The sequence below is a fragment of the Borostomias antarcticus genome (assembly GCF_949987555.1).
Source record: "Borostomias antarcticus genome assembly, chromosome: 19".
Taxonomy (NCBI): Eukaryota; Metazoa; Chordata; class Actinopteri; order Stomiiformes; family Stomiidae; genus Borostomias; species Borostomias antarcticus.
The window spans coordinates 17,395,566-17,408,962 of NC_140252.1; the positions used below are offsets into that span (position 1 = coordinate 17,395,566).

The following is a 13,397-nucleotide window of genomic DNA, read 5'->3' on the forward strand; positions in this document are numbered from 1 at the left end:
ACAACATCCCGACGATGAAAGACAAACCTTAACCTATGGAATTATTGTCGCAGTGAACTAAACGGGCATGTTTGCAACATGTTCGTGAATGTGAAGTTGACTGACCTACTTTAAAATACATGGACTCGGTCGCATGTGCGGATAAGGAATGATTCGTGAGAGGAATCATTTAAACAATTTCAAAATGCGTTAAAACTAAAAAAAAAAACAGTAGCCTACTATTGGGTACTTGAAGAAGAGAGGATCTCTATATTGTCATCTCTCTCCGAAGAAAATTAAACACCCAGACATGGCTCGTCTGCTTGTGTTGGTGTATTCGGTGGTCCTGTTGCTTTTGGGCAGTGATATGTTCTTGGTGGGAGCAAGTAAGTGGTTATGATCTCTTCTTTTTTTGGTAACATCTTAGCTGAAGTCAATCGTTAACACATGCAAGTGTGCATCTGGGCACATGGATAAATAGTAGCCTACCAGGAATAGTAGCCTACTTTTTCACACGTAAAACTTCTTCATATCGGGATATGAAGACGTTTCATATCGGGAAACACGGACAAACTAACTCAACCTTATGGTGTAACTCAACCTTACATCATAACAATTAACATCTGCATTACGGACAGTGGCAACCACATATGATAATGTCACCTTGTTGTACCATCATTGGCTCATATAGCTTACTGTAAAACATCTCTGATAACCACGCATTCCTTACATTGATGTATAGGCTTATCTGACCTACACTGTAAACCACGCGCATAGTGACCTCTGCAAACCTGTGGCCAATACTGGCCCCTGTTACGCACGTACGCTATAGCCTATGTAGTAGCCCACTATAGGCTACTATACAAAGACATTCAAAACCACAAATTATTCATGATAATGCAAGGAACCGTGGGTTGGTTTTATGTTCTAGCTTTTTAATTTGTCTTTAGACCAGCATCTCTCGACTCTTTCAATGCTGTCACGAATGGCCTCTCTCGCCTAAACTCCCTGGGGAAAATACAATTCCCCGTGCATTTGATATGGCAGTGAGATTGTCGCGCATAGCCTCGCGGGCGCTTTTGTCTAGCGCGCACTCCGCTCACGCAATTTGCTTTTCTCATTTCCACGGAGGAATGAGAGTGCGCAGCTGTCAAGTGGAAGGAATACTATTAAAATTATTAATTAGGACTCATGAATATTAATGTGTCGTTGAAGGGCGACCATATGATCACAATTCATTGCGGTCATTCACATGCCTTGAGACTGTGGGATACAGTGGCTTGTCATTCAACGGTAAATATAATCTACATGTAAAGCTATTCGGTTTTATGGTTTCCCATTAAAAATACCATGACAAGACAGGACAGGAATGAATAGGTAGGGCATTTGACCATTACATGTCAGTTAATTTTGCAAAAGACTGTAGAAATGGATGCTCAGCTGTCATAGGATCATCTTAGAATCTTAGAAAGGCCTACCTATCCGCCACTGTCGCCATAATACCTACAATACCTAACTTAGCTAGAGTAGCTAAGGTAGGCAGCTTACAGCACTTGCAAAAAGAAGTCACCAGATTGTTCACCTAAACAAGAATGTCCCATATCATAGCTTATTGAATTGCAAATAGGCTTGCTAGCTTCTTCTTACATAAGTAACTGATACGGTTGTCCTACTAAGAAAAGATAATGGCCTACTTTAAAATAAGTCTGAGGAAAGTTCAGCTCGTTGCTGTAAAATATAGATGGTCACACTCCATATGGACAGACTGGTCACACAATAAACTGTGTCAGAGACAGCTGCAATGACGCTGTGGTGGCCCCTTAAGAGACAGTCTGTGCAGAATACTAAACTGGAACTATCAACATACTCTCCAAACGGTGCCCGTAGGGGCATAACGGGGTAAATAACCTTGACTTGATCTTCCCTGTTGTGTGGAATAAAGAGAGAAAAGAGAGAATATTTGGTTTGTGATCGCTACATTTCACAGGAGAGCATAGCCTACTGAGAGTAGTAAGATTACACCCTGTGCTTTCTGTCTCGGATAAGGACATTTATCATACTTTTCCAAAGTCCCACTGACCCCTGACCCCGTTGACTTCCAGTGTAGCAGAGTGGGCGCCTGCAGAACTGTACTGTAGGTAGCTCATTACTGAGGCGATCAGGGAAATTATAGTCTCTATATGTCAGGTTCATGTAAGGGAGACTGAGAATAGGCCCTAAAGTCCAAAGTAGTGAATGTATCCCTTAAGATAGTCTGTGTAGCCAATATAAGTAACATTACCTCAATGAAACCGTATCCCTCCTACGAGGTCACGGAAAAACAAAACATTGCGAGCTTCAAAGACGAGCAGGGGAATTTCGGAACAGATTGCATTAACCTTAGGCTGGCCCCTGATCCCATCTGGGCCAAACACAGCGTCTCACATCCAGGCCACACACACACACACACACACACACACACACACACACACACCCTTGGCACAGTCGACCCTGTGTAGGCCTACCTCAGGGAGATGGGATGGGGCAGAGAGTCCATGTTCTAGCGAGCCACTGAAAAATGTATAAGATTTAGATAAACTGTACCTGGCTAACTCTGGTCCTTCCTGCATGTGCTTGGTATAGGTGCTGACGTTGTTTACCTGGACTAGGGTGCAGTTGTTCTAAGCCACACCAATGGTGGCATTTATGTTTTGTACAATATGGATTATCATCAAGACACCTTCCACTGTTAGTAGTAGTGTGGACTTTCGCTTGGGACAAAATGTCTTTGAGGCAAAGGCATTCCAATCAGTCCAGTGACACAAAACAGTACAAGAATAAATGACTTCCTTGAATGTAACTAAGTTCCTGGTAACACTTTAGAATAACTATTCCTTTTAAATAGTTATTAGCTATAAATAGATCATCCACAACCTCTTACTGTAGTTAAGGAGTTTGATGTGTTAAACGTTTGTTAATAGTCAGTTAGTGATTTACAACTATCCCTTATAAATAGTCAATAGATCATCCACAAACTGTTAGTTAATGAGTTACTAATGACTTCTTAAATGGTCTTTAATTATTGGTTAATGATTTAAAACTACAACTTAAATAGTTGACAGATCATGAACAAGTGATTAGTAAACTGCTTACTAATGACTTAAGAATTTGTTAATAGTTGATCCACCTACAGCTGGCCCCATCTTGCCTTCCATCAGGGTCCAATCTAAACACAAATTAATAGATGTTTAGAAGTGAGTAACAAGTCATTACAGTTACAGACAGTACATACATTACATTAGGTAAGTACATATATTTGTTAAGACCATGTCAATAGTTTATCAATAGACCTTATTGCAACATATTTTAAAGCTGCAACTATTCCTCATTTACTAACACAAGTGCACAGATGGATGGATGGATGGATGGATGGATGGATGGATGGAAGGAAGGATGGATAGATGGATGGATGGATGGATGGATGGATGGATGGATGGATGGATGGATGGATGGATGGATGGATGGATGGATGGATGGATGGAAGGAAGGAAGGAAGGAAGAGAACAACCACGACAGCTCCACGGGCACTGTGCACTAGTGTTAGTATATGAGGAATAGTTGCAACTTAAGAATAATGTCCCAAAAAGGCCTATAACTTATAAACATGGTGTTATCACATATTAACTGACTTTTTACAAATTTACGAGGTAGCAGAGCGTAGCGGTCGGGAAAGGGTTGACCATGGCCTGGAGGTAGGAGGGGGCTGTTCCTTTCATTGCCCTGTAGGCTAGTGCCAGAGTTTTAAACTGGATGCGAGCCGATACAGGGAGCCAGTGTAGGGAACGGAGAAGGGAGAACTTGGAGTGGTTGAACACCAGACAAGCAGCAGCTTTCTGGACAAGTTCCAGGGGTTTAATGGCTGACGCAGGGGCCCCAGCGAGGAGACAGTTGCAGTAGTCCAGGCGGGAGATGACCAGGGCCTGGATGAGCACCTGCACCGTTTCATCAGTGAGGAAAGGGCGAATCCTCCTGATGTTGTAGAGCATGAATCTGCAGGAGCGTGTGACGGATGTGATGTGTGCGAAGAATGACAGTTGATCATCCAGGGTCACACCCAGATTCCTCGCAGTCCGAGTCGGGGTCACCACTGTGTCTTCAATGGTGATGGCCAGGTCCTGGTGCGGGCAGCCCTTCCCCGGGGGAAACACCAGCTCAGTCTTGTCCAGATTGAGCTTGAGGTGATGTGTCGTTATCCACTCCGAGATGTCAGCCAAGCATCCAGCTATGCATCTCCACTTGTGTATCGGAAGGGGGAAATGACAGGACCAGATGGATGTCATCATCATAGCAGTGATAGGAGAAGCCATGCGAGTGAATGACAGAGCCCAGAGATGTAGTGTAGAGGGAAAAAAGGAGAGGACCCAGGACAGACCCTTGTGGAACCCCCGTTCATTAACCAGCTATTAAGAAACATTTAATAAGTCATTAATAACTCATTAACTTACAGTTTGTGGGTGATCTATTAACTATTTATAAGGGATAGTTATTCTAACACAAGTTCCTGGGTTTGTCCTAGAAGTATCAGCTACTTTGGACGTGCTAGATCCCTGATAGCAAACATCACGGAAAGTACAACAAACCGACACGGCCTCTGCTCTTCATATCAAATATCCCGTATTCATCTTGACACAGAGCTATCCCAAGGCGAAGCAGGGAGCAGACTTCCACAGCCAGTCAAGGAGAGAGATAGGGCAAGCAGCTGTATTTAGGATATAAAGCCAGTGCATTGCCTCAGATATACTGTCAAGCAGTTTGCAACAAAGGAGCTTATACAGCAATCTCACAGCACCCGGCTGTGGTGAGGTGCAGAGTAGCTACATGTTATGCTGGGCTCACACTACAGGATCTTTGGGACGATTTATCCCTGATTCAGCCCTCCCAACAATCGGAGGACAAACCTAATAATAATAATAATACATGTAATTTCTATAGCACCTTTCACAAGACCCAAGAACACTTTATATAGTCACAGAAAGAGACAAGACAGATAGACAGCAAACAGACCAGAACAAAGCAACACTGGGACTAACTGGTTAACTAGCTAACTAAACTAACTAATTAACTAACTAACTAACTAACTAACTAACTAACTAACTAACTAACTAACTAACTGACTAGTTGATAAACACACAGACAACTAACTAACAAACAAACTAACTAACTAACTAACTAACTAACTAACTAACTGTCTGACTAGTTAGAAACCTGGTCTGGAACGTTGGTCGGTACCGATGTTCAGCCCAGATGATCTTGTAATGTGAGTTTACACATCCAATCTTATACCTCCCGATCGGTTCGCAGACCCATCGGGGCGGCCCCGATAATATCAAACATGTTTGATATTTAAGATGATTATCTAACTACTTTACAAGCGAGATGGTGAGACCAGTGGTTTGTTGCTCTCGCGGGCACAATAAGATCCTGTAGTGTGTGATGAGCCGTAATTTTCGAATCTTGTCGTGTGTACATGTTTGAAATTCACGAGAAGAACATTTGGTAAGATTCTCCTTATATGCATGATGCAGCCCGATTTCGAAATCGGTTAGGATTTTAAATATCCTATAGTGTGAGCCCGACATTACGCACTCTTGAGGTCAAGAAAAAGCAGCTAATGGACAACAACAACAACATTGCATTAGGTATACACCATTATAGGCCCTTGTTATATATGACTAATACACATCAACACAAACAAATCATAACACTGTATCATGCTTTAAACCCACAAAACCTCCTTAACACGTTTATGAATTCATAATCGACCATGGCAATGTCATTCCAGAAAGTTGAATCCCTTCAAAAGACCCTTGGAGAAGTGATTGAGGGTGGAGCATGACAGAGCAAGTCAGAGTAACAGTGCCATCACTGTATAAACTTCCCATCACCTCTGTCAACAATATGACACCCGCGGTTTGAGGCTGCTAAATCACACACACTCAAAGGAGCTCCACTATGACAATGTTACTACGACTGAGACGATCAATCACTTTGAACTTTCTCATGACACAGCCTGACGTTGGATTCTGTAAAGTCAAGGGGAAGGCAAACTAAGCCACTTAATCTGAGGTATTGGCTGAGCCGCAAAGTAATCCCAAGGTTTCACGCTCCATTCAGTACGCCAGTTGAACACGTCAGTGCAAGCATTGTGTTTACATTCGTCATTTATCAGCAGTTAATACCAGAGGATATTGTCAGCATACAAATTAAAGTTTACGTACAGTATAAGGACATAGAAGGAATCCTCAAAGGGGACCTATAATAAAGGATAAACTAATTTTTCCAGTGCGCACATGCATTTGGGTCTGTGGTGGGCTTATTAGCACACAAGCTTTGAAATAAGACAACCCAATCATGATTTGTGGGCTGCCAACGTCTGAAAATTCGATTCAATAAGCTGTTCAGATTTGCCTGGGCTTCTGACATTAGAAGCCACCCATGTGGGGAAAAATAAGTTTTGTTAACTTTGCTTTTGCATTGTTTGAACCTCTGGAGGAACAGACAGGGTGGGGGCGGGGAGCAGCAGCTTATTTGCATCAAAGCTAATCCCCTCTCAATCCCCCAGAATCCCCATTAAAGCAGATCCAAAAAGGAATCCTCCTTATTCAGTGGCGCCTTCTACACTGTATCTTACAGAGAATACAAACTGCCTTCTTTTATCTGCTGTGAACTAGATAGAGCCAGCCTCCCTTCCACATGACCTCCCAATCGCCCTCTCAGATACGAGTATCTTGAAGAAAACACTCGAGGTATCAAGAAGTCTTCCTTGGCTGTGACTTCAGAAGCATATGTCGACGTTACTACCGGGGCTGTCTAGCCGTGTGGGGATTCGCTGGTGTGGGGGAGAGACGTCGGCGGTGTGCTCACTGCACTCGGGATGGGTGGGGCGTGGGTAGTGTGCCGCAAATAGCGAGAAAAACTGCAAAGCAGCATAAAAGGGATCAATTCTGATGAGAGGGAAATACGGTAAAACGTTTAAAACACATGGAACCAAGAGGAGAGATGTTCATGTTTTCCCTAATTTTAAACACTAAAGGGGTAGGGGTGCATGAAATAAAGGAAAAGGGGGAGAACGCTGTAAGGACGATCAGTGCACGGTGTATTAATATCTCCTTGCTTAGTGTAACAGTGATTTGCCTGACGCGGCTGGTTCTGTGAGCGTTTGGTCGCCAAAGAAGGGTGTTAGGCGCGCTCCAGCCCGTTCTTACAACTCCGTCTTAGCGAAAGATCATCTTGGGCTAAGAAGTAATCTGGGAAACCCATTTGCTTCTTACGGGAGGCCAACGAAGGATCTTAAGAAGCACTTAGCACTAAGTTCTTCTTAAATGAATCTGGGAAACCCAGCCAAGGTCTTCCCCTGTGGCTCTGGTTACTGTGCGGCTGTGAGAGAGCTTCTCTGGTGTGGTGCGGGGACATCGAGCACTGGTGCTGTGTTTATAGTGGGATAACACTTTATGTTATGAGATATATTGCTTGAGGAAATTACATATCTATCATTAATTGGCCTTCTCTGACACATTTCCCCTTAAGGCACACCAGCACAGAGATAATATGAAGAATGAAAGTCTTTGATCTGTTGAGAGACAGAAATACACAATACATTTTCCTGCTGAAGTGCATTCAATGACAGAGCCATGGTGTTACTATACAACCATAGAGCCATGGTGTTGATTTACAACCATAGAACCAAGGTGTAGCTATACAATGATAGAACCAAGGTGTAGCTATACAATGATAGAACCAAGGTGTAGCTATACAATGATAGAACCAAGGTGTCGCTATACAATGATAGAACCAAGGTGGTAGCTATACAACCATAGAGCCAAGGTGTAGCGACACTTTGCTTGCTTGGTAACACATTACCAGTGATTCATGGCCCCACTCTCCATGAACAACCACTTGCTCCATCAGCAGTGATTGTCCTACGGACCATACGTCACGGTGGCTGCCAGCTTTTACCCAAGCATGGATGTCCGTAACCCCATTACCCAAAGGACAATGAGTTCTTATGAGAAATGGGAGTGTCCTTCAACTGGATAAATGTTGTACCTGAGCAATATGTGCTTTAAGGAGAGTTCTATAAGGAGTCAGTTAGCAGCCAATGAGGAGCTGCCCTGACAAAAAAAAACAAAAAACGAATTGACACCCTTGATCTTGGTCAGCCTGCTAAGTGCCTACAGTACAATGAATAACTCACATTCAAGGTTACAGGACTGTAAATGCGATGATCTGTCTTAATTAATGTGTAGCCCGCGTACGGTAATTAAGATATCGACAGCTACATGTTATTAATGTTAAGCTACTGTTGGTTAAGTGTGAGTGTGAACATTTTCTGTGTCGAGGAATCATGGAATAAAGTAGCCCATTTCTAATGCTTGCCCAGAGGTTGACAACGTGACAAGAATCACTGCATTCTCTTACATACACATTTAGAGCACAGTGGACTATTATACAGCATGTGCAGAAATAGTAATTATCGTACTGTTGGTCTCTCATTAGTGAATACAGCCAGATATCTAGTGACCAGTCTATGTTTTTTTTCCTGTGAGAACTTGTTTTTCATTGTCTTCAATCCACGTTGTCTGTATTATCACCACCACCATCATCATTATCACCATCATTTGTTTATTTAAACAGGTCACCGTTAGTAATAATTCACTTATTAAAACCAAGAAGAATGAATAAAAAATGGGATAACAACATCATTAACATAAAATACAATTTGCAGCTCATTTGAGAGCTGACTGTATTTGCTACAACCACCAGATCTGCATCCAGATAGAAAAACAAACCAAAGAGCTAACACCAAAAATACAACAAAGTACTACATCATAGTCAAGGCTAAAGTCCAACTGGGTTAAACCTCACTTCTTTCCTGATGGCAGCATCTTTCTATTTCTTTCTGAAACTGGATTTATTTCCAATAAGGATTACATATTGGGGGAGTCCAATATACCACAGCTCTATATAAAGCTGTTTTCCTAAGTGCGTTGGTTCTAGGCCGAGGTAGGGTAAAACAGTGAGGCCTGCCTGGTATCATGACTGTGTCTATCATTGGTGGGTAGTAACTGTGAAAATGGCCTAGTCGGTTTACACTGCATCCAGAAAGTATTCATATCCCTTCACTTTCTCCACGTTTTGTTGTTACAGTCTTCTTCCAAAATTGATTCTTTTTTTATTATTAGAATATATTGTATCTTGTTGTTGAGGAGCCAAAATATAATTTTACTCATCAATTTTACCTAACATATGGCTGACTTGTATATTGGATGTAGGTCTAAGAATGAAAGAATCCTTGAATCCTACTCAGTCTATATTATTCATTTTCTCATATCAGCGCCCACTTTCATCATATAAATAGTACATTGTAAAATATAATTAGTAAAACATAAGCTTGGACTGACACCCACTGTCTGCTCTTCTCTCCTATCACTCACTCCCCACGCGCAACAAGGGCTCAGTAGAACGGTGTCATATTTCACTATGACACAACAAGAGTAAAGAGAGGGAGAAATGGCTCTAGTTTATACATTGCCTCATTATTGCTAGCAGGTTCCCTATTAGCATTGGGTTTAAATCTGAAATATTGCCTAATAGACGCATTTGCTTTTGGAAAACCTCAGCCACCTTCTAGTGTCACCAACTCCAGTAGTGCTTGCAACTCAAGACTTTCACTTTTCATTCATTTCATTCATTCAAGTATTTAAAACTTTTTTTTAGGTTTTCACGTTTGTTTTCGTACCAAACGTTTGCAAACATAAGCAAAAGGTCTGAAAGGTCGGCTAGTTTGGTGAACCAGACGCTGGCCTGAGGGAAATGTGAATTGTAGCCCATGATTGAATGAATGAATACCGAAGCACTTTTACTTCATCTGGGTCGGTACATGGATCGGCGACGTCAGGCCAATACCCGATCCGTGAACCACGTCTGTATCGGAGCCCCATCCCCATACTGGATGGGATCGGTCTCATCTCTAATATGAGTTGACCTTGATAATCTTCCATCCAATAGTGACACCCAACAACTTGGCTTCGCTCAATATCAGTACCTTGCGATCATCTTCCTTATCACCCAGCTCTTGAAGCATTCTACGGTCATTTGCAATCAAGACGGTCACAGGAAGGACACGAAAACCATTCATGGGGTTGACCATACAGTACTTGATTTATTTCTCCCTACTCTCCCGTGCGATGACAAACACCCCTGGTCCATCTCCATTAATTCCGGTTTCTGCATGGCCTCTACCCTCTTCCAGAAGCACACTCATTAAATAGGAAAACGCGATGGACGTGACTTTTCAACCTCATGATGTCACCCTCGCCCACACACACACACACACACACACACACACACACACACACACACACACACACACACACACACACACACACACACAAGGTCAGACCACCCATCTCCCCTCACTCTCTCTATCATCGACTAAGCTATTAGTCTCACTCCCCATTCACTTTGGTCTTTCCACCTCAACTAATCTACGCGTTCCACACGCCACTGGAGCCACGAGCCTCTACACTCTTCCTGAAGCACACTCATTAAACGAGAAAATACGACGGACGTGACTCTTGAACCTCATGATGTCACCCCCGCCCGTACACACACACACACACACACACACGCACACACACAAGGTCAGAACACCCATCTCCCCTCTCTCTCTCTCTCTCTCTCTCTCTATCATCGACTATGCTATTAGTCTAACTCCCCATTCAGTTTGGTCCTTCCACCTCAACCAATCTACGAGTGCCACACGGCACTGGAGCCACGAGCTCAGCCTCCAGTTGCCCCTGACCCCCCCAGGTGTATAATCTCATAGTGGCTGAGAAGAGAGACATTGATAGGATTGATAGCAGGACCCGGCTCCAACATTGACCCTCCCTCTGCGATGTCACCGGTCTGAATTGGTTCTGGTTCTGATAGTACGCCCACCGTTGTGGAAGTATGGCGGGGGGAGACTGTCATCGATCGTCTCCCCGGTGAGACAGACAGGGATCTGGGTGAGGGACGGAGAGAAAAGATAGACTGCAAAAATGATTTTTCCATAAATAAATAAAAGTTTTCTGCCTGGATTAGTTCTCGCATGTGGCTCTGTCTGTACTATCTCCAGATAGAGCATGCCAACCCTTAACCGCACTATCAAGTTCACTAACAGCGAGTGCAAATGCTATTCCTAATTGACTGTAAAAACATTGAATATCCACTACTATTGGACCACTGAAGCCAATTGAATTCTAGAATGGTATTGAATTCTACAGCGATCTTGACTTTTCCACATATTGTATGTTTTGTGTTGCATTTGTCCATTCCATACAACTGAACAACTTGTCTATTTTTGCTTTTTGATTAATATTAGTCACAAAATTAGATACTTGGAAATATACTCTTTCCATGCTGTTCCCTGATTTATGACAAGAACTGACATTAAGTGAAGCTTATTTTTCCTTACCAAAACAGAAACATATTTACCAATTGGACTTTTGGCTGAATGTTCATATTCAAAACAATAATACAGTAGGCTACCATAGTTTACAGTGCCGTTTATTTGGACCAATAAGCCGTTGCCTTAGTGACTGAAAGCTCCATTGGTTCCTTGAAAGGATCTATTCCTCCACATCATCCATTTTTTATCACAAGAACCAATCCTCCAAGGACAGTTCCTCTCATCTTTCCCTTCCCCCACTGAGACTGAAGCCTCCATCTTCCCTGCGCATATTCCAGCACCTTCCCTGTCACCTCCTGTCGCAGCGCCCCAAATCCATTAGACCTGCTGGCGGTGAAGACGAAGCGCCAGTGGCGGGTAGCGCTAATGGTCCCCTCTCCTTCATCCGCCAGCTTCTCCCTATCTCCTCCCCGCCTGTCCATTCCGCCCAGGTGATTGCTGGGACATTGAGGCCCAGGCTTCCTCTATTGGATCTGTCACCCTTCTCGCTTCTCAGGCCCGGTCACTCAGGCCCATTTGCGCCGGTCCGTAATCGGCTTGTCCCACTAAATCATGATAGATTACTGGAGAGAGACGGCGGTGAAGGAACGCGACGCTGACCGGAGAGCGTGAGGACAGGGGACCTTTTTAAAGGCCAGGCTATCGCTGTCGAGGTGAGGCGGTCAGTGGGCCGGTGGGTGAGGGTGACAGGAGGGACACCAGGGGCTGTAGCAGCGATAATACTGACCATGCCACAATCAAAACGTCACGCGATTTAATAGCGATTAGTTGGTTTTACGAGGCCTTTTACAAGGTTTTACTACGGCTTCACTGCTGTGTATTATTAAGCCATGATGGAACATGACAGGAATTGCACTTGCTTTAATTATACAATACCCTACGTAAGTTATACAACTTTTCAGAGCCATGGAGAGGCTTCAAAGACACAAAACCTTCCAAAAATACTCCAAATGTTGCCTTGGCAAACACTCAAGAAAGCTTAAAAGAAGGGGAGCTGTTTTTTGTTTTTTTTATCATAAAATAGCTGTGTGTGTTTTACAGACACTCCCTTCTGTAGTAGCTGTGTAGCCAAATAACTGTTGGTCAGGGGGATTTTACACACCACTGCGCTGGGGTTGCCAGATTCGATCGCTTTCCTGGCAAGGAACCCCCTCTGTAGAGACCCAGGAGAATGTAATCGTGTAACTATTTTTGCCTCGTTCATAAATACTGTGTAATGACTGTATGGTAAAGCTAATACACAGTATTGATTACACAGTATTGATTACACAGTATTGGTTTCCAATAGCCTATACACTGTAGAGGAGATAATTACTACCTGAAGAAATAGGAGGTTGTAACTTTATAATTAATAACTTGAATTAGTTGATTTAGATGGATACATGTTTGACATGAAAGTGACTATCTGACTCCTCACTGTCTCTCCTACCCATGACTTAAAGCAAGTCAGGGTCAAACTTTTATAAGTTGCCCTTATATGGCTAGATTGACTGAGGTTTACTCATGCCAATTATAGTTTCATTTCTTTTCAGACCGCCCACCTGCTCCTGTCAATGTGTCCGTCATGCACTTGAGGGCGGACTCTGCCACTGTCTCCTGGGAGGTGCCAGAAGGAGACATCATCATTGGCTTCTCCATCTCACAGCAGGTAAGATGCTGCAGAGTTTGTGCCCAGTTTGGAGTAGGGACACTATGGAGAGTATGGTTGAAAAATGGATGCTTGACATAATAGATCCATCTACTGTAGGCTCAGCTAACTGAGTGAAACTCCACATATGAAGGGTCTGCACATGTGTAAACGTAGTCCATGAATATAAATGTTGCCTTTGCAGCACTAGCAGAACCATGAAGTAGTCTTGGCTTCCTGTTACCTGATTGCCATTCTCCCAGCAATACCAAAAAGTTGGTTCACCCAGCAATATAAATT

The 13,397-nt window shown here is 43.2% G+C and overlaps 1 protein-coding gene across 1 annotated transcript in view; it reads left to right on the forward strand.

The window, feature by feature from the left end:
- Nucleotides 1–289: 289 nt before the first annotated feature.
- fndc4a (fibronectin type III domain containing 4a) overlaps nt 290–13,397 on the forward strand; it is a gene marked incomplete at both ends in the record, with an annotated part of 32,606 nt that continues 19,498 nt past the window's right edge. The window contains 2 exons of the mRNA XM_084453354.1: nt 290–365; nt 13,003–13,118. Of these exons, the coding sequence (XP_084309480.1) occupies nt 290–365; nt 13,003–13,118 (192 nt within the window). The remainder of the gene's footprint in view (nt 366–13,002; nt 13,119–13,397) is intronic.